Below are 21,458 nucleotides of genomic sequence, written 5' to 3'. Positions count from 1 at the left end.
AGGGTTGGAATACATTTCTTTGCTTTCTACTGTTGGGGGCCACTGAATGTTTAATATTTGTTCTTAATTATACCTGACTAGTAATTCAAATGAGTCCTGTAGTGTTCACCATTCACTAAAACCCTATTTCACTGTTTATCTACCTAACAGAATGAATCCAGTAGGAATGCATGGTGTAAAAAGGTCCCATATATAAAGCAATACTCCACCCTGTGGTAGAGTATGAAAAATGCATAGACACTTTTTCAACAACAAAGAAATGGTTATAAATTCACTGACTCTAGGCCTTTTTCTTCTTGGTTTTTTCTCTTTTAGAAAATACTAAAAGATGTATAGGTTTTTAAATAATGATTACTCAAAAAATGATCACTCAAAAGTGAAATTTCCATTTAATTTTGAGAAAACAGACCTTAGAGAAAAATAAAACACTATGTGATATTATTGATTAATTTTAATATGCATATATTGATAAAAATATATTTAAATTTAAAATAAATTAGTTTTCTCTAATGATGAAACAAGGCAGAGACTTTTCAAAGTCTAAGAAAAGTCAAAATTAAAAACTATAATTAATACCTATATGTATGTATTCTATACATTTATAACATTAATGAGTTTCTAAATCTTGTTATACCATAAGGAAAAGCATACTTAATAACAAAGTATCATTTATGGTGGAAAAAAAACCAATGTTTAAAGTACACTGCAAAAAATATTATCCTGAAATCTTTAAAGCCATTACAGTTTCTTTTTGGTATACATTTTTCTTTATTGAAATATAGTCAGTTTACAATACTGTGTCAATTTCTGGTGTACAGCATAATGCTTCAGTCATACATGAACACACACATACTCGTTTTCATATTCTTTTTCACCATAGTTCCCTGTGCTATACAGTTTTTTAATAGAACTATAAGTTACCAAATTTTATATATTTTATATACAAATACAAACAACATATTAATTAATTCTATCACTGATAGAGAATTTGGATGTGTTAAAATAGTATGTGCATTATCTTTCTTATTTAAAATAGTGTGTGCAAAAATAGAAAGAGAATAATACTTATAAGAATGATATATTGAATTGTAATATTTCCAACCATAGAAATTTTATGACCCTAGTATTTTTAAATTAAATATTATGAAATTGATTTTCCTGATGCACAGTTTTTAATTTTAATACATAGAGAGATTTATATAAGTAACTCCACCATCAGAACAATTTAAACCCCCCCCCAAATTTTTTTCTTGCTGTCTATTTTTATTCAAACTGTGTCCTCATGGCTCAACTTTGGCAACCACTAATCTTGTCTTTGTCTCTATAGTTTGACCTTTTCCAGAATGTCATATAAATGAAATCACACAGTATGTTTGAGACTGCTTTCTTTCACTCAAGACACTTCCATTGACATTCATCTGTATTGTTGCATATTCTAATGACTCATTTCTTTTTATGCCTGAATAGTATTCCATTGTATGAATGTGTTATAGTTGGTTTGATTCACATATTTATCAGGGTACCGTTTGGACTATTCAGTTTCCGATGATTATGGTAGAGCTGCTGGAAACATTCATGTATTATTTTTTACATAAGTTTTAATACCTCTAGGATACATAACTAGGAATGGGATTACTGAGTCATATTGTAAGTACATTTTTGAGTTTATAGGAAACTGATAATCTGTTTCCCAGAGTAGCTGAATGTTTTCGACTTCTACCAGGATCTGTGAGATATTTAGTTGTTGTATATCCTTGGGAGCACTTGGTATCATCAGTTTGTTTCATGTTGGTTGTTTGTTTAGCTTTTCTAATCGGTATGTTCTGGTAGCTCATTGAGCTTTTCACTGGCATTTCTCTAGTGAGAATAACAAGGTGGATTATCTTTTCACGTGCCTATTTGCTAGTTCTATAACTCCTTTGATGAAATATCTGTTCAAAACTTTTGCCCCACGCCTTTAATTAAAATTTTGATTTTTTTTTTTTTTTTTTTTTACTATTAAGTTTGAGAGTTCCTTCTATATTCAGGATATAAATCTTTTGGTGGATATGTGATTTGAAAATACAACTGAACCTCATTATTTGCAGATTTCATACCTGCACACTTGCCTACTCATTAAAACTTACTTGTAAATCTCAAATCAGCACATGCCTTCTTCCTACGGTCATTTACAGACACACAGAATGGTAAAAAAATTGAATTAACTGACATGCACATTCCCAGCTGAGATCAAACAAAGCAACACTCTGCCTTCTTACTTTGGCTCTTATACTATAAAAAGTGCCTTTTTCTCGGTCTACTAAGTCCTACATTTTTCTCATTTTTGTCCGGTTTTTGGTAATTTCACTGTTTAAAATGGCCCCCAAGTATAGTGCTGAAGTGCCCCCAAAATAAATGCACACCTACAATTTGTGTCAAAGATGCAAATCAATTCAGAGGGGAAATGGTAGATTTTTTTTCAACAAATGGTGCTGAAATAATTGGATGCCCATAAGCAAAAAATATATACCTAGACACATACTTTACACCTTCATTAAAATTAACTCAAAATGGATCATCGATAGAAAGGTGAAACACAAAAGTACAAAACCTATAGAAGAAAACACAGAAGAAAATATTTGAGCTTCAGTTTGGTGATGAGATTTCAAAAGCATGATCATGAAAGAGAAAACGTTGGGCTTTATTAAAGCTAAAATTTTCTGCCCTGTGATAAGACATTTAAAACAGTGAAAATATAAGCCACAGATGGGGAGAAAGTATTTGCAGAACACATGAATAATTGATGACAAATTGAAATTGTAATGGAGTAATCATAGTTCAACAGTGGTAAGTCATGTTGATACGGGGATGAGAACCGCACTTTATATCTTTACTCATCTTCGAGAAGCCCATAACCCTGATCTAACTGTGAAAAAATCCCAACTGAGGGATAGTCCATAAAATATGTAACCAGTACTCCTCAAAACTGTCAAGATCATCAAAAATAAGGAAAGTTTGCAAAACACTGTCACATCCAAGAGGAGCCAAGGGGACATGATCACTATCCTGAGTGGGATCCTGGAACGGAAAAAGGATGTTACATAAAAACTAAGAATATCTGAATAAAGTGTGGACTTCAGTTAATAATAATGTGTTAATATTTGTTCATTAATTGTGACAAATGTACTATACGGTATTAATAGGAGAAACTGGACATGGGTATATCTCTACTGTCTTCACAACTTTTTTGTAAATTTAAATCTATTCTAAAATAAAATGTTTATTAAATGTAAAAAATCAACTGCCCATATTTGTATGGTTCATTTTCTGGACTCTTATTTCCCATTGATATTGAGTCTTTCTCTTCAATACCACATAGTCTGATTACTAAAGTAATATTTGTATTAAATATTTAATTGTTAAGTGTTCTCAAATAATATTTTTCTTTTCTACTTTTTCTATTTTATTTCCTTTATCTTACCATATAAATTTTACAATTAGTTTGCCTATAGTTTCAAAAATATCCTGCTAGGATATTGATTGGATTTGCATTAAACTGTAAGTCAATTTAGAGAATTCTGAATTAAAAAAATTTTTTTCATTATTAGTATGTAGAAAAAGGATTGGACTTTTTGTATTGGCCTTATATCTTAAACATAGTAAATTCAAATATTGGTCATACTGCCTTTTTGGTAGCTATCTATTGATTTTCTGTGTAGACAAACATGGCATTTTCCAGTATGGACTGCTCTGTTTTTTCTGTTCTGATTTGTATGCCTGTTCTTTCTCTTCCTTGTATTGTTACTGCACTGTCTTGGATTTCCAGTACTACGTTGATTAGGAGGGGTCAGAGTGAACATCTTTTCTTTTTCCCCAAGCTTCGGAGAAAAGCATTCTGTCTTTCATCGTTATGTAAGATGTTAGCCAGGGGTGTTTTGTAGATTCAGTTTATCTCTCTTGCTAGTTTGCTGAGAGATTTTTTTTTTAATCATGAATACATGTTGAATTTTGTCAAATGATTTTTTTATATCAACTGATACGGTTGTGTGACTATTCTTAGCGGTTAATATGATAGATTACATTGTTTGCTTTTTGAATATTGAAATCACCTTGCATTCCTGGTATTAACCCTGTTTTATCTTGAATTTAGACTTTTTATATATTGCTTGAGTCAATTTATTCATATTTTGTTGAGGATTTTGTGCCTATGTTCATGAAAAATATTGATACATAGTTTCATTTTCTTGTACTCTCTCTAGTTTTGGTATTAAAGTTAGCTTCATAAGATGGATTGGAAGATGCTCTCTCCTTTTCTATTTTCTGGAATAAATTATGTTAAATAGTGTTATTTCTTCTTTAAATGTTCGGTAGCATTTGTTAGGTTCAAACAGGAAGTTCCTGCCTGCCTTCGGTGGGCCGTAATTTCAATGTCAGTTCAGTTTCAAAGTGCTACCCAATAGCCAGCGTGAGACCTGAGTTCTCTAAACCCATAGTTCAGTTCTGGAAGCCTTTAGTATGCTGTTTAGGGTTGGATCCGTGCATTTATAGCTAGAGGGTAAGCAAAAAAGCTCGTACAAAACTTTCTCGAGCTCCCTTCTCTCTGTTTGCTCGCAACTGTGTCTGACTCTCTGAGGCCCCTCTTTACGAAAGGCTGTGGCTTTAGTTTCCTTGCTCTGCCACGCATTCCTGAAACTGTGTGTGCCTCCAGAGCCAAGTGGTGAGAGGGTACAGAGAGAAAATAAAGCAATGGGCATCCTCCCCGTGCTCTTGAGACCACGATTCCTCTGGTCAAAGGAAAAAAATTCCTCTCCGTTTGAGTTTGCCCTCATCCAGCCATTGATGCTGTTGCTGCCGCCGTCACCACCGGCTGGCTTGGAAATCAGAGCTAGAGGGAATTAAAAAAAAAAAAAACAAAAAACATTTACTCTACTGTCTCACAGGGCCCTCTTTTCCTACTCTTTGGATGGACTAGAAATAGAAATTTTCTCCTGGAACTCTTTCTTTCGGCATCCAGTGGACAGTTGTTGATTTCAGGATTCCTTTAAGTGCCAATCAGGAGAAATCGCAGGAAAAAGAAATGGGAAACTCACTACTGGTTCCATGGTACATTACTTTCTGTTTTCCTTCCCCAATCCACCAGCTACCATTCCTCTCTGAAGTCCTCAGATAGTTGCCCTAAGCATTCTTCCCAGGGTGTTTAAGTGAATTCAGACAGGGTGAATATTGCTTATTTGATCTTGACCAGAACCACCTCTAAAAATTTTTAAATACAATTATTTTTTATGTGGCAGCGTTTTGGTTAAGATATTCCTAAAGATTGGGAATGTATTTCAAGAGCTAGAATTTTTTTTATGGCTAATAATTCTATGGAGAGAAGAGAATAAAATAGATAAGGTACAAGCGATCATTTCTCAGCAAAATTACATGAAACTTCCACATGTATTAAGGACTTTGTAATGAAACATTAATAAGCAAAGCATTGATAAGTTCATTGAGGTATGATTTGTATGTGGATAGACTAATCCAAACAAAATAATATCAGATAGATGAATAAATGAAGAACTGATTTGTACTTCAAGTCTCCAAGTGAGAAGAGAGGAGGGTAGAGAGCACTCATCAAATATATTAGCATCTGTGTTCATTAGTTTTCTCCTTTTATAAATATTTATTTTAATTTTTTTAGATGATTTTGTTTTCCTAGAGAAGTCTTAGGTTCACAGCAAAATTAAGGGGAAGTGAAAGTCCACTTTTGAGTAACATTATACTGTTCAATGGGTAGATGAGTACCTTGTAATAACAAAATAAGTCTAATTTCTATTTCCTGTTCCTTGTATCATTATTTTCATTCATTTTATTATATAGAAGCATACATGTGTATGTGTACTATAATAACAAATTAATAATAGTACCAATATATTTGCTTAGGTATGCTCATATATTATATATAATATATAATACTTGAACATGTATGTAGCTTTTAAGTATTTTATATGTAAATATATAAGCATACCTAATCAAATACACTGTTGCCATTATTATTTTGAACAAATTGTTATCTGTTAGATCAAATAAGAATAAGTAAAATAAAAGTTCATTTTACTTTCACTTATTCCTTCTTCAATGCTCTTCCTTTCTTTATATGTATCTGAGTGTCTGATCTATATTATTTTCCTTTTGCTGAAGAACTTCTAACATTTCTAGTAAGGCTAGTCTACTGGCAATACATTTTCTCAATTTTCGTCTGAGAAAGTTATGTCTTCTTTACTTTTGAAGGATAATTCAACAGGGTACAGAATTCTCTCGACACTTCAGTTATTTCACTCCACGTTCTTACTTGCATGTTCTCTGAGGAGGAATTGAATGTAATTCTTATACTTGTTCCTCTATAGGTAAAGTGTTTTTTCCCTCTAGATTCTTTCAGGATTTTTAAATTTTTCTTTGACTTTTTATAATTTTACAATGACATGCCTGGATGTTTTGTGGCACTTATCCTGCTTTGTGTTCTCTGAGTTTCCTAGATCTGTGGCTTGGTGTCTAGTATTAATGTGGGCAAATTCTCATTAATTATTGTTTCAAATATTTTGTTCCTTTCTTTTCTTCTTCTGATATTACCATGATGTGTATGTTATACCTTTTGTAGCTGTTCCACAGTCCTTAGATATTTTGTTCTAGTTTTTCAGTCTTTGCTCTCTTTGCTTTTCAATTTTGGAGGTTTCTATTGAGATATCAAGTTCAGAGATTCTTTCGTCAACCATGCCTAATCCCTGATAAGCCTATCAAGAGGCATTCTTTGTTTTTGTTACAGTATTTTTGATCTCCAGCATTTTTTTCTTTTTGATACTTTCTTTGGATTTCTGTCTCTCTGCTCACATTATCCATTGGTTCTTGCATGTTATCTATTTACTAAAACGCTTAGCATATTAATATAATTGTTTTAAATTCCCAGTCGGATAATTCTAACATCCTCACTATGTCTAGTTCTGATGCTTGCTCTGTCCCTTCAAGTTGTTTTATTATTATTATTTTGCCTTTTAATGTGCTTTGTAACTTTTTTCTTTTTTTTGCACTGTAATCCTAGATTTATTCAACACAATCCTTTTACTCTACAAAGTACAAACACAACATTATCTAAAATGTTACAAAGTTACAAAACTCAAAACAGATAATTTATAGTACTGACTGTACAATAAAAGCCAAGAAAAGCAATGTACACATTGCCAAGGTAACCTGCAAGACCACCGTGAATACCAGTGTAACGGGGGTTCTGTGATGACACTGGAGATCTGGCTTTCAAGTTGCTCACCAGTTTCAGCGAGAAGGGGAGACGTCGGGTGTGTGTGTGTGCGCGCGCGCTCGCACGCATATGAGCACATGTAAAAAGAACCATTTTAGACAAATAGCGAAGTTTTTGATACTCAAGGTCAGAAAAGGACTCAAGCAGGGGAGCAGGGCCAGGCTAACAGGAACACAGCTGCGTAAAAGTAGAGCCTTTCCAGGGGCAGCGAGCCTGAAGGCCAGCAAGTTAGGACATCACCAGGCCACCAGGTTGTCCCCGGGACGTGTGGAATGAAAAACATGCTCCCGGGCTGGGGCTGTACCACCTGAAGCCCCTTGCTCATCCCTGCTGGCTCTGCCACCGAACTGACAACGTGGGAGCTTTCTAGCCAGAAAACTGGAGGGCATTTTTATCGGCACAATCCCAAACCAACAACAATCCTGCAGCTGGAACTCTGCTCCCAGAGGAAACGTCTCAGTGGCTGCTTTCGCCTTTCGCCTGCCCCTGAGTGAGGGATTCCTTTCCTACTGATAATCTTCCAGCTAGAAGAGTTACAAAACTGAGTTGGATGAGATAAGCCACAGGGGTAGAGCTTCCGTGGCCCTTCTTATGGGGAGGAGTTGGAGCTGGAGCGAATCCTGGGGCTGCAGCCTGGGAAGCGGGATCGCCGGCTCACGGGGGGCCTGCGCCGAGGGGAACGTGATCTTCTCCGCCTCCGTGGGGGTGACCGGCGCCTCAAGGGAGGTGGTAGCAGCATTCTCCTGGGATGGCTGAATCGCCTGGAGGGTGGCCGAGGCCAGGGGGCCAGCACAGCAGTGGCAGTGATCGCCTGGCCATCGATTTTTCCTCCGCCCATGCGCTTCAGCGCCTTATGGGCCTCGTCTAGATTCTCAAACTCCGCATACGCACAGCCTTTAGATAGTTGGGGGTGCATCCTTTCTACAGGCATGTAAGTCAGTTTAATTTTCCCATAGGTGGAGAATATCTCCATGATGTGATCCTTGGTTACATTGCTGGCGAGCCTCCCAGTGTGCACTTTGGTGGGTTTACAGGAAGTGCTCCGCCTTTTCCTTTCCTTTTCACGTCTTTTAGGTGGTTTGGATTTGGAGCAGGACCACCGCCTATAGTCGTGTCTGCACCGAGAAGGACTCGGAGAGCTGGAGGAGCTGCTGGAGCTAGCAGGATATACTGGAATTTTCCCAGCGGCTTGATGCCGAAGATGAGCTACAGCTGCTGCTTGAGCGTGTGCTGGTAACTTTTTCTGGATATCTGCACGTGATGTACCAGGTGCAAACAACTACTGTAAATAGGCCTTTGGTCATGTGATGATAAGATACATGTGGAGGGGGAGTATTATAGAGTTCTGTGATGAGGTCTCAGTTTTGGTGAGTCTGTGCCTCTGTGAACCTTTCAAGTTTCTCTTCTCTGTCCTCTCTGTCTCTGTGTCTCTGTGTCTCTGTCTCTCTCTCTTGGCTGGGGTTGGGTTTTCCCCTTCTCTCACATGGAAGGCTACAGCTGACTACTGTTGGTTATTTTCTTTCCCCTGAGTCAGGCTCTGATTATGCCCTGCAGGTTGGGTTGGGCTCCACTTAACTAGTTTCCCCTGAGCGCAGGTTTTATTAAGAAGAGCTGAGGACTCTAGTCTGTTTCAAGATGGCTCCTTTTCCCTCTCCCGGGTTAGAAGCATGAAGGGATTTCTCTCCAGTATTTGCTGCGGAAAGCTGGTCAAGCTTCTGAAGGTAAGTCTTACAATATTTTGGGGACCCCCTATGACTGAATACCCCTGGAGTTTTTAACTTTCAGACTCACACTAAGCCTCCAGTAATTTGTCAGTTATGGTTTGGGTTTTCCTGCTCTGGCCCTGGTTCCCCCGGAGGGGTTTGCATTTGTGAATTCAAGCTCTGGGAAGTTCTGTATTCCACTGTCTGTCTCCCCAGTCTTGGGGGCAATAGTTTGCCCTGTGTCCTACCCTCCCTTATACAGCCAAGAAAAGTCATTGATTTTTTTCAGTGTTTTCAGTTTTTTGTCTTTTTTTTTTTTTTTTTTTTTTTAGCTAAAGAATGCCACAGTTTATTGAAGACTACAAATATTTTGTTCCAGGTTGAAACTGCATGCCTTCCAGAAATCAAAAGCAACAGCAGGTGTGTGCGTTGATGCTTCAGAGGTGCTGCAGTGCTTGAATGCGAAATGGGTAAGACAGGGTCAGACACATGGGGGAGAGGGAAATGGGAGAAGGGCAAGTTCAAAAGCCCAGAAGGTATCCACCAACTTATTTCCCCAAGCCACACAGGCCATGGCCACAGCTCAGAAGACTCTCCTCCATGGTCTGGTTTCTGAAACAAGACTTAAATGTAAATTTATACTCACACACAAAACACTGCCCTCAGCCTTGGGCCAAATTAGCTCTGTGCCATTCAGAAGTGCTTGTAAGCGGGTGGATATTTTCTTCCAGTGTTGTATCCGTGAGACACATATCCACTTGGCTGTTGGAAAGGGGTGGCGGATGCATTCACACTAACATTCACACCAAGCTGCTTGGAAGAGGTAGGAGCCACAGGGAACGCAGGAGGCCCATACTGGAAGGTGCAGGGGAGGCCTGGAACCCCTTTGTAGGATGGCAGGCTGGTGTAACTGTAGCCAGGAGGCAGTGCTGTGTTCAGGAATGTATGCTGTGTGGTGTCGTGAGTCTGCGTCTGGTTCTGTTGGGGTTGGGCCAAGGTTGTGGCCGCGCCCAGGCAGGAGACTTTTTAATTACTGTTAGCATGAAGTGGCGACTTCCAAACTCCTCATATGTGGGAGCAGGAATTGCAGTTCCTCTGATGTGTTTATTGATTTTTAAGATTCTTTTGAGTACTTAAGTTTCTCATAATTTAAGTGCGTTTATGAGAGGCAGTAAATTAATGGGAAGAGTGATATGAAAAAAAATAATTACATTGTAGGTTTAGTAACTATAGGGGATTTCAAGGGGTCATCTGCTATAGGAAGGAGAATTTCCAATATGCCAAAGATTCAAACAAGGAAAAATGAAGAAAAATATGGGAGGGGTGGAGAAGGCGATATGACAAAAGAGTATCAGTGGAAGGATATGAGAAAGTGAGAGGAGTTAAGAGACAAAAGAACAATGAGAAATGTGTTACTATTATATTCTGGGAATTGTGAAATTGGAATGCTTGTTTACATTCTCTACCTAAGGAAAAAGTTATTAAAACAGAATGGAATGCATTCTCTCAGGTGCAGATATGAGACACAAAAAATCCCTATTAATGGTCTCGCATCCTCACTTACTGACGTTGTTGGGAGGGCTCAAGAAAACACTTCTACTTCCTTGGCCTTATTCTATTCCCAGAAAACCTGAGCCATTAGGACTTGTTTCCTGGTCACCACCAAGAAAAATTATATGATGTTTATTAAGTTTGTTTCACATATTAAAAATAGTAAAAATGCAATTGACTTTGCATAAATAAAATCACTTATTTTGGAAGATAATTAATAATCTAGTTAATTGTATCATTATGGTTTGACCTAATGTTTCATCAGTTTTTTGTCCAGTTTTATACAATTATAATCAGTTTCTGCTTTAATTTTTACATGTTCAAGTTAATTTAGTGATTAATTTACCATACACTTAACTGTAATTACTATTTTTGAGTTATTAAATTATGTTAATCTTACATAAACCTCTCTGGTTCTTAATTATTTCTATTCTTCTCAAAATAGCCTTCAGTTTGTTAGCTATATCCAAATTTTTGATATGCAGCTTATCATGTGTCTGGCTTTTCTTTGATCCCATACTGGGGCATCATATTTTTTTTTATTTAAGTATAGTAGGTTTACAGTGGTTCGGGTGTACAGCAAAGTGATTCAGTTATATATACATATATATATTCTATTTTAGATTCTTTTCCATTATAGGTTATTACAAGGTACTGAGTATAGTTCCCTGTGCTATACAGTAGGACTTTATGGTTTATGTGTTTTATATATGGTTGTTCGTATCTGTTAATCTCAAACTCTTTAATTTAATCCCTACCCGCTTCCCTGTTTGGTAACCATAAGTTTGTTTTCTGTGTCTGTGAATCTATTTCTGTTTTGTAAATAAACTTCTTTGTATAATTTTTTTAGATTCCATATATAAATGATATCATATGATATTTGTCTATCTCTGCCTGACTTACTTTACTTAGTATGACAATCTCCAGGTCCATTCATGTTGCTGTAAATGGCAGTATTTCATTCTTTTTTATGGCTGAGTAATATTTCTCTGTGTTTGTGTGTGTGTGTATGTGTGTGTGTGTGTATTACCACAATCTTTATCCATTCTTCTGTCATGGACATTTAGGTTGCTACCATGTCCTGACAATAGTAAATAGTGTTGCTTAGAACACTGGGGTGTATGTATCTTTTTTTTTTCTGTTGAGTTATAGTCAGTTTACAGTGTGTCAATTTCTGGTGTACAGCACAATTTTTCAGTTCTACATGAATATATATATATTCATTTTCATATTCTTTTTCACCATGAGCTACCACAAGATCTTGTATATATTTCCCTGTGCTATAAAGTATAAACTTGTTCATCTGTTCTATATATACCTGTCGGTATCTGTAAATCTTGAACTCTTAGGCTGTCCCTTCCCACCCTCCTCCTCCCTGGCAACCACCAGTTTGTATTCTATGTCTGTGAGTCTGTTTCTGTTTTATATTTAAATTCATTTGTCTTCATCATTTTTTTTTTTTTTAGATTCCACATATTAGTGATATCATATGGTATTTTTCTTTCTCTTTCTGGCTTATTTCACTTAGAATGACATTCTCCAGGGACATCCATGTTGCTGCAAATGGCATTATGTTGTCATTTTTGTGGCTGAATAGTATTCCATTGTATAAATATACCACACCTTCTTTATGTAGTCATCTGTCAATGGACATTGTTTCCATGTCTTGGCTATTGTAAATAGTGCTGCTATGAACATTCGGGTGGTGCACGTGTCTTTTTGAATTAAGTTTCCCTCTGGATATATGCCCAGGAGTGGGATTGCTGGGTCATATGGTAAGTCAATGTTTAGTCTTTTGAGGAATCTCAATACTGTTTTCCACAATGGCTGCACCAAACTGCATTCCCACCAGTAGTGTAGGAGGGTTCCATTTTCTCCACAGCTTCTCCAGCATTTATCATTTATGGACTTTTGAATGATGGCCATTCTGACTGGTGTGAGGTGATACCTCATTGTAATTTTGATTTGCATTTCTCTGATAATTAGTGATACTGAGCATTTTTTCATGTGGCTATTGGTCATTTGTATGTCTTCATTGAAGAATTGCTTGTTTAGGTCTTCTGCCCGTTTTTGGATAGGATTGTTTTTTTCTTATTAAGTCATATAAGCTGTTTATATATTCTGGAGATCAAGCCTTTGTCAGTTTCATCTTTTGCAAATATTTTTCCCCATTCTGTAGGTTATCATTTTGTTTTGCTTATGGTTTCCTTTGCTGTGCAAAAGCTTGTAAGTTTAATTAGGTCCTATTTGTTTATTTTTGTTTTTATTTCTATTGCTTGGGTAGACTGCCCTAGGAGAACATTGCTGAGATGTATGTGAGATAATATTTTGCCTATGTTTTCTTCTAGGAGGTTCATTGTGTCTTGTCTTGTTTAAGTCTTGAATCTATTTTGAGTTTTTTTGTGTATGTTGTGAGGGAGTATTCTAGCTTCATTGATTTATATGTTGCTGTCCAGTTTTCCCAACACCATTTGCTAAGAGAGTGTATGTATCTTTTTGAATTAGAGTTTTCTTCTTTTCTAGATACATGCTCAGGAGTGGGATTGCTGGATCATACAGCAACTCTATTTTCAGTTTTTTAAGGAATCTCCATACTATTCTCCATAGTGGCTACACCGATTTACATTCCCACAAACAATGTAGGAGGGTTCCCTTTGCTCCACACCCTCTCCAGCATTTATTCTTTGTAGACATTTTGATCATAACCATTCTGACTGGTGTGAGGTGATACCTAATTGTAGTTTTGATTTGCATTTCTCTAATTATTAACGACTTTGGACATCTTTTCATGTGGCTGTTGGCCATCTGTATGTCTTATTTGGAGAAATGTGTATTTAGGTCTTCTGCCCAATTTTTGACTGGGTTTTTGTTTTTTTTTGTATTGAGCTATATGAGCTGCTACTATATTTTGGAAACTAATCCCATGTTGGTTGCATTATTTGAAAATATTTTCTCCCATCCCATAGGTAGTTTTTTCATTTTGTTTATGGAATCCTTTGCTGTGTAAAAGCTTTTAAGTTTAATTAGGTCCTATTTGTTTACTTTTGCTTTTGTTTCTATTACTTTAGGAGATGGATCCAAAAAATACAGCTATGATTTATGTCAGAGTGTTCTGTCTGTTTTCCTCTAGGAGTTTTATAGTATCTGGACTTACATTTAGGTCTTTAATCCACTTTAAGTTTATTTTTTTGTATGACTTTAGAGAATGTTCCAGTTTCACTCTTTTACAGGTAGCTGTCCAGTGTCCCCAGCACCTCTTATTGAGGAGACTGTCTTTTCTCCATTGTATGTCCTTGTCTCCTTTATTATAGGTTAATCGACTGTAAGTGTGGGTTTACTTCTGGGCTTTCTATCCTCTTCCATTGATATGTGTGTCTGTTTTGTGCCAGTGCTGTACTGTTTTAATTAATGCAGCTTTGTAGTAAAGTTTGAAGTCAGGGAGCGTTATTCCTCCAACTCTGTTCTTCTGTTTCAAGATTGTTTTGGCTATTTGGGATCTTTTGTATTTCCATACAAATTTTTAGAATTTCTGGTTCTAGTTGTGTGAAAAATGACATTAGTAATTTGATAGGGACTGCGTTGAATCTGTAGACTGCCTTGGGTATTATGGCCATTTTAACAATATTGGTTCTTCCAGTCCAAGAACGTGATATATCTTTCTATCTGTTTGCATTGTCTTCAGTTTCTTTCATCAGTGTTAGAGCGTTTTAGGAGTACAGTTCTTTTGCCTCCTTTGGTAGGCTTATTCCTGTGAATTTTGTTCTTTCTGATGAGATAGTAAATGGCATTGTTTCCTTAATTTCTCTTTCTAATGTTTCACTGTTAGTGCATAAAGAAGCAACATATTTCTGTATATTAATTTTTTCCTGCATTTTTACTGAATTCATTGATGAGTTCTCGTTTTCTGGTGGCATCTTTAGGATTTTCTATGTATAGTATCATGTCATCTGCAAACTTCTTTGTTTCCAATTTGGATTGCTTTTACTTCTTTTTCTTATCTGATGGTTGTGGCTAGGACTTCCAGAACTAGAGTAGACATCCTTGTCTTGTTCCTGATCTTAGAGACAGTGCTTTCTGCTTTTCACCATTGAGTATGATGTTAGCTGTGGGCTTGTCACATATAGTCATTATTATGTTGAGATCGTTCCCTTTATGCACTTTCTGGAGATTTTTTTTTTTTTTTACCATAAATGGATGTTGAATTTTATCAAAAGCTTCTCCTGCATCTAATGAGATGATCATATGGTTTTAAATCTTCAATTTATTAATGTGTTGTATCATACTGATTGATTTGTGGATATTGAAAAATCCTAGCACCCCGGGGATAAATACAAGTTGATCATAGTGTATGATCCTTTTAATGTATTGTTGGATTCAGTTTACTAGTATTTTGTTGAGAATTTTTGCATGAATGTTCATCAGGGATATTGGCCTGTAATTTTCTTTGTGTGTGTGTGATATCTTTGTCTGCTTTTTGTATCAGGGTGATGGAGGCCTCATAAAACGAGTTCAGAAATGTTCCTTCTTATATAGAAGGATAGATGTTAACTCTTTAAATATTTGGTAGAATTTGCCTGTGAAGCCATCTGGTCCTAGGCTTTTGTTTGTTGGGATTTAAGGTCTTTTTCATATTGACTTTTAAGATTGGAGAATATATATATATATGTGTGTGTGTGTGTGTGTGTATGTATGTGTATATATATATATATATAAAAATATATAAATACACACTATGGCCCACTGGCTCCTCAGATTATCCATCCCCACATTCAGCTGACTGAATCCATCCAGTTGTAAATCCATTGTCATAACCCGTGTTTCTGAGCTATAGGCAGAACCTGTGGATATGGAGGGAAGACTGCAGCAGGCCGTTTTATACAAGGGACTTGAACATCCTTGGATTTTGGTATCTGTGGGATAGCTTGGAACTAATCACCTGGGGATTCCAGGGGACACTGCAATTAACAAAATGCAGTTCAAAATACCTTCCTCTCCCATATTCATCATATCATAGATTTGCAACCTGAACAACAAAAAGTTAGGATTGAAATTTAATAATGTTACAGATAGTAAAAAGTGAGGGTGAATATTAGTATAAACCTTGATCCATCTTACAAAATAACTCATTCTTCACTTCAGAAAACATGCAATATTTCTACGTTATTTAGTAATCCAACAGTTGACTGACGATTAAAAACACTGCTAATCCTCTCCTTCCTCCCATGTGCACATGTTTTGGTTTTTGGTTTTGGTCTCTAAAAGACTAACATAAATCGTGCTGTTTGGTGAAGAGTTTAAGTTCTTTGAGAAATTTGTTAAATGTTATCTAAAAATCATATGACTTTTGGACTTAACCTACACATCTTGCCCATTTTGTGAGAGAGGTGACATCAGCCTTCTAAAGCTGGGTCACCACCGTAAGAGAATGTTAACAGCCTGCATTTTTTGGCCATCATAGTGAACAAAGTTTGAATTAAAGTCACACAAACCAGAAAGTGGACCATTCCTTTTCAAAAGATTTTCTTTATTCCAAAAGTACTCAAAAAAAGAAGGAACAATGTGGATACCACCTGTTAATCTCATTTGTAGTCCTCTTTGTATTTAACATAAACCTGCAAAGAGTAAGCTTTTAATACACTATTTTTAAAGTTTTAAAAATAAAATACAGTACAAAGCTTTTCCTCTCATCAGTGTTCTTCATATACTTTGGTCTCTCTATCATAAAATGGGGAAGAAAGGAAAAAAGGAGGTAGTTAGAAGGAAAGTTGTTACATTTTCAAGTGACTAAAGTAATGAAACCCATTCACATCCAGATGAAGGTAGTTACAATTCTAGCTACTTCCTGTAAGCAGTGAGTGTACTACTACACTCCCAAGTGTGACTCTGCAGGGCCCCAACGCAGCAAGGGAGCTCCAAACTCAACTTTATTCAAATGAGGAAGGAGAAGAGAGATGCCTTCCTTATTTCAGTTCTGTGTATCTATCAGAAATCTGAGCAGCTTTCTATCATATTTAAGTATTTTAAAGGCCTAGTGAAACAGCGCAACAAGTTACTTTATTGACTTAAACTCAATCCTGACAACAACCAGTCCCTAACAATGGTAAAGGGCTCTATGGTTGCAAGAAACAGAACCCCCTCAAAAGAGTTCAAATTAAAAGCATGTTTATCATAAAGAGAATACTCTCATGGAAGGCCAACAGCGGGAACTACAGCCAGGCCTTACTTGCAGTAGAAATCTGGCTGGCAGCCAGCCTCTTAAACTCTGTTCTTCTGGGGACATTCTATTTATCATCTTCTCACAGAAACCTGGCTCTATTTGAGAGGTCCTGATTTTTGTTGGTCAGTAATTTTAGCTTGCACCAGAATCTCGCTGGTTATTTTCCTGACAATGTCTCTACTCTCCATGAATTTATAGCTCAAATTTCCCTCTAATATGCTGACTCAGTCTGTTTCTCTATCCAAAGTTCATCAGAAAGAGGACATGATTATTTCAGCTTGGATCACTATCCACACCTAATTAATGAACAAGGCTAGAAAACTGTAGTTATATGATCCAAAGGCTGCCCTTAGTATAAGGGACTATGGGCCAGACTTGATTGGATCAAAGGGGATGTACATGGAAAGAGAGAACTTCATTTCTAAGTGCATTTCTCTTAACATTTATTTTAACAATATTAAATACTTCCTTATGCTATTAACTCATACAATTCCATTGCAATACTCCCTATCAGACTCGGTATTTTTACAGATTTTTATATGTCCAAACATATAAAGAAAGCATACCTGAATCAATAATTTAAACTTACTGAAAGATAAAATAACCAAAATTTGACATCTGGAGGCTACCACATCATCTGTTAAACAGGAGTGATGCTATTTGATCTAATTCTGATATACAAATTGAAAACCCATGAATGTATTTGTTTTTTTGGTAATTTGAAACCAAAACAGATAAGGCATACTTCATGTGACACATAACGTTTTAAATAGTTTTTCCCAATTACAGGTCTTCAGTTATCTTTGATAGAATTGATGTTTGAATAATTATTACACAGACACCATTCATTCCTTCAAAGTAGTATCTTTAGATTATTGGCCAAGGTTAAATGATATCAAAGATAGAAAGATTTGAAATGAAAAATTATCTTTCTCTGAACTCATCACGTCTCATTTTCCACCTTGTTCACTCTGCGATAGCCACATGGGTATCTTTGGTTTGGAAATCCTCCCATCTTTGGGCCTTTTCACTGACTATGCCCTAACTCTGAAATTCTCTATCCAGAATCCATCTCTATCAGTATTTGATCTAATTTCACCTTTACTGAGGCCTGCATTTACTGTGCTATTTACAGTTGTCATTGTAATCCTTACCACACTGACATGTCCTCTGCTTTATTTTTCACCATGATACTTATCGTTGTCTGACATACTTCCTACTTACCTGTCAGTGGAGGACAACTAAAATACACCCTCCATTGGCAGGTAATTTTGTTTTGTTCTCTGATATAATTCCATTGCCTAAATCAGACTCTGTCACATAGTAGGCATACACTAAATATTGGTTGTATGAATGAATGGCTTGGAGGAAAAAAAAAAAAAAAAGAAACCTGTCTGAATATAACAAAGCAAATGGCCTTTTAAGATGAGAGTATATTCATATTCAGCCTCACTAGATAACTCGGGGCTACCAGAGACCAAGTCTAGACCTTAAGGTACAGCATCACATGATACCAAATAGGACATGTAGGCTGAAACCAAAATTAACAGAAAATAATTTTTAGTAAAAAAAAAAACCCCACATATTTTACATGATATGTGCAATGTAAAACTTCAATTTTATTGAGGTTCTAAATATCCTTCCAAGAAAAATTGATAGAAGCTCCTAAGTTGTGATATATAGAACCGTGCTGATCTCTATTTGAGATTAGAGTTGTCACTTTTATGACTTGAGTTGTTTTGGCCTATAAACTCTTATTTGGGAAAAAATCCGAAGTCTACTTTAGAATGTAGGTGGAGGAGTCTAAGTTTACTTACTACTCCAATCTTCTGTCTCCTCTTTAAATCATATGTGATATTCTTACAGCCAGTAGAATAGACTGAGAAAGAAATACATGCATGGAAAATACAGTTTAAAAATTTGTCTTGCTACATAAAAAAGGTGCTCCAAAAATAAAGTTGGTTATGTCTTTCTTTGTCTTTCTTTTCCTTTCTTTTCCTCCTCCTCCTCCCCCCCGCCCCCTCACTTTAGTTATGTCTAGTCCAAGTCTGCTTCTTAAGTGTTCTTTGGACATTTTGGTGACCGAGTTGAAGTTTTGATCATTTGCTTTTTAAGTGTGTTAGCAGCACAGGTTTTCCATGTTTTGAAATAAATCAGACTCAAATGCAGAGACAGTTAACAAAGGATCCTGAATCTAGGCTGTGTGCACATATTATTTCTCTTTTCCTGTCAAATGTGGATTGGTAATACACACAGAATCTGCAACATTTGGCTGGATGAAAACAATACCTCTCTTGGATTTCCTTTAATCTGCTGATATACCCAGAGAGGCACTTTGGCAGCCCTCTTTGTTTTTCATTTGTTTTCCTTGCACAGACCAACAGTGTGCCAGCATCACAAACCACAGCCTCCAGGGTAATGAAGGCAGATTCAAACAATTGAAGGGGAAGACAAGAATAAACTGTGCTCCCCCAGGGCTAGCTCTAACTAATGAGTGATTTAAAAAAATAAATGGCTTCTTTCCCATTTTTTAAAATTTACGATTTTTGAAAGGGGGAAATGGATGACCCATGTATTTCATACAATAAATACAAACTTCCAGCACTAGAACTTAATAAATTTATAAATGCCTCTCCTGATCCTCCCACAACTTACGACCCCTTGTGATGACACAGGCATATTACCTCTGGGTTATAAAAACAATGTACATCTTCTCAAAGCTACACGTTCCCAGAACTGATTCAGTTAGCAATAGCCTGAGCCTGCACTTTGCCGGTAGGCTCAGATGCTAATGATACATGGATTAGGATGATTCTCCATGACTATAATGTTGCTGCTTCTGTCTTATGTCTTTTTCACTGAATAGAAGATGCAACTCAGTTAAGGACTCTATGGGGAAAGAAAAAAAATTTTTACCATTTCAAAATGCTTATTAAGGTGAAAATATGTTTATTGGATACCAGGTGTGGAAGTCACCCATTGGAGTATCTGCCAGATAACAATGACCCCCCTTTTTGGGGGGACTTGCTCTTACAAGGCTTCATAAATCCCTGTAAGTGCTCACAAGTCTGGGAGCTAGGCAGCCATGCTAGTACTACCTGGAATGGACATCATCCGCAAACTGGGCCAGATTCTTTCTCCTAAAATTTTGCCATTTGGACTGAGAGCCAAGGAATTACCTCTCCGTGTAGCTGGGACTGCAAAATGCAGGGAGTACCTCTGACCAAGAAAAACTCTTGGTACATTCCAGTAACTTCATCTAATCTTTCTTGAAGTCTAGCTACATTCTTACTCTGGAATTTCAGTGGCGCCCCTCAATTTTTATAGGAGCTCTAATTCATCCTTACTTAAAAAAAAAACAAAAACCCTTAAGTAAATTTGATAGACGTCATTTGCTTGGGGAAAAAAACTTCCAAATTATAATATGGGATTATGGGGAGAGAAGTCAATATATTGTTTTTAAAATTCTTATTTGCTCCAACAAAGCCTGTCAAGGTGGAAAATGTTAATTTAATGGGACAAGGCAGTGTGGCTCTAAGAAACAAAGCAAAACAGAAAGGTGGTTATTATTGGCATATAGCTCTGGAGAGTAAAACCTGAAATACATAACATTCAAGTAGACTTAATAAGTGCTGTTCTCTCCTAAGGGTGGCTTACTCAGACCCTTTTCCTGCCTTCAAAAGGGGAACAGAACAGAGATTCTGCTCAGTGGAACTCCTACACTGAAATGTACTTGGCTCCATGGCCATCCTCTGTAGTTCCGTAATAACCCAGCCTTGAAGTGCTTAGCGAATGCCGAGAGAGGAGTTGAAGTGTAAGTTTTTCATTCATTCAACAAATATGTATTGGGTGCCTACTGGGTAAACAGCAAAATACTAGTGCTTGGAATTCAAAGGCAATCCAGAACAGCCATGTTTCTGCTGTCTTGGAGGGATGTAAGTAAGCTCCCTGCTCTTATGGAAAAGGAGAAGTACAGAAAAGAGAGGGAGGAGATTACCTGGTTTATAGAAATCCCTGAAGACAGTTCTGGCTTCACGTTGACTGTAGTTCAAAGAATGTTACCAGTTTCCTCCATCTCTCTGGCTCTATGGTCTTATGTTTTCCTGATTCTCAGTAGACTCATTCTACGTGATAATCAAAATTGTCACCATCATCTTTAGATCCTAACAGCAAGTGATCTACGTTAGTCAGGTCCTCCAAGAAAAAGACGCCTAAACATGATTAACTCTGCAAGGATTTTATTAGGAAAAATGCCTGTGAGAGAAAATGGGGAGGGAACTGGGGGAGACAGGGTAAGCTGTCGGATCACAATGTAACTCTGAGCCAAAAGGGAATAGAGGAAAGGAACGTTAGGCAGAAGTGTTCCAGGTTGCTGTGTAATCTAAAGAGGGTTCAGGGAAAGGCCACCAGGTTGTTTTCAAGTCAAAGTTGGTTGTTGAATCAGTGTCTCCCAGGAATGAGTCTGCCTTCCTATTCACGCTGCTTGCCATCATTGGCTGAAAGCAGCAGTAGAGAGGATGGTCTTGATGCACATGTGATGGATTTGGATTTCAGAGTGAAGCAGTGAGGGCACCTAGCATTAAACACCCTATTTTGAAGGACTGTGAGGCATATTCCCATGGAGGTTGAATGGTCCTGGAGATAAGAACACAACCCCCTCTCCTACAGGATAAAAATTAGGACTCCCAAAGCTCCCCTGCCATTTGTGTAATCA

General features: G+C 36.8%; 1 protein-coding gene across 1 annotated transcript in view; it reads right to left on the bottom strand.

Moving 5' to 3' along the window:
• Positions 1–446: 446 nt before the first annotated feature.
• The window catches only part of LOC123611900 (RNA-binding protein with serine-rich domain 1-like), a 38,075-nt gene continuing 17,063 nt past the window's right edge, over positions 447–21,458 (bottom strand). Inside the window, 2 exon segments of the mRNA XM_074367371.1 lie at positions 447–8,436; positions 8,438–21,458. The exon segment at positions 8,438–21,458 is cut by the window's right edge and continues 17,063 nt beyond it. Coding sequence (XP_074223472.1) covers positions 7,863–8,436; positions 8,438–8,577 — 714 coding nt within the window. The 5' untranslated portion in view covers positions 8,578–21,458 and the 3' untranslated portion in view covers positions 447–7,862.

Source organism: Camelus bactrianus, chromosome 7 (genome assembly GCF_048773025.1).
Source record: "Camelus bactrianus isolate YW-2024 breed Bactrian camel chromosome 7, ASM4877302v1, whole genome shotgun sequence".
NCBI lineage: Eukaryota > Metazoa > Chordata > Mammalia > Artiodactyla > Camelidae > Camelus > Camelus bactrianus.
The sequence above is the reverse complement of the archived record's forward strand: the minus strand, read 5'-3'. Positions and strand labels throughout refer to the sequence as shown.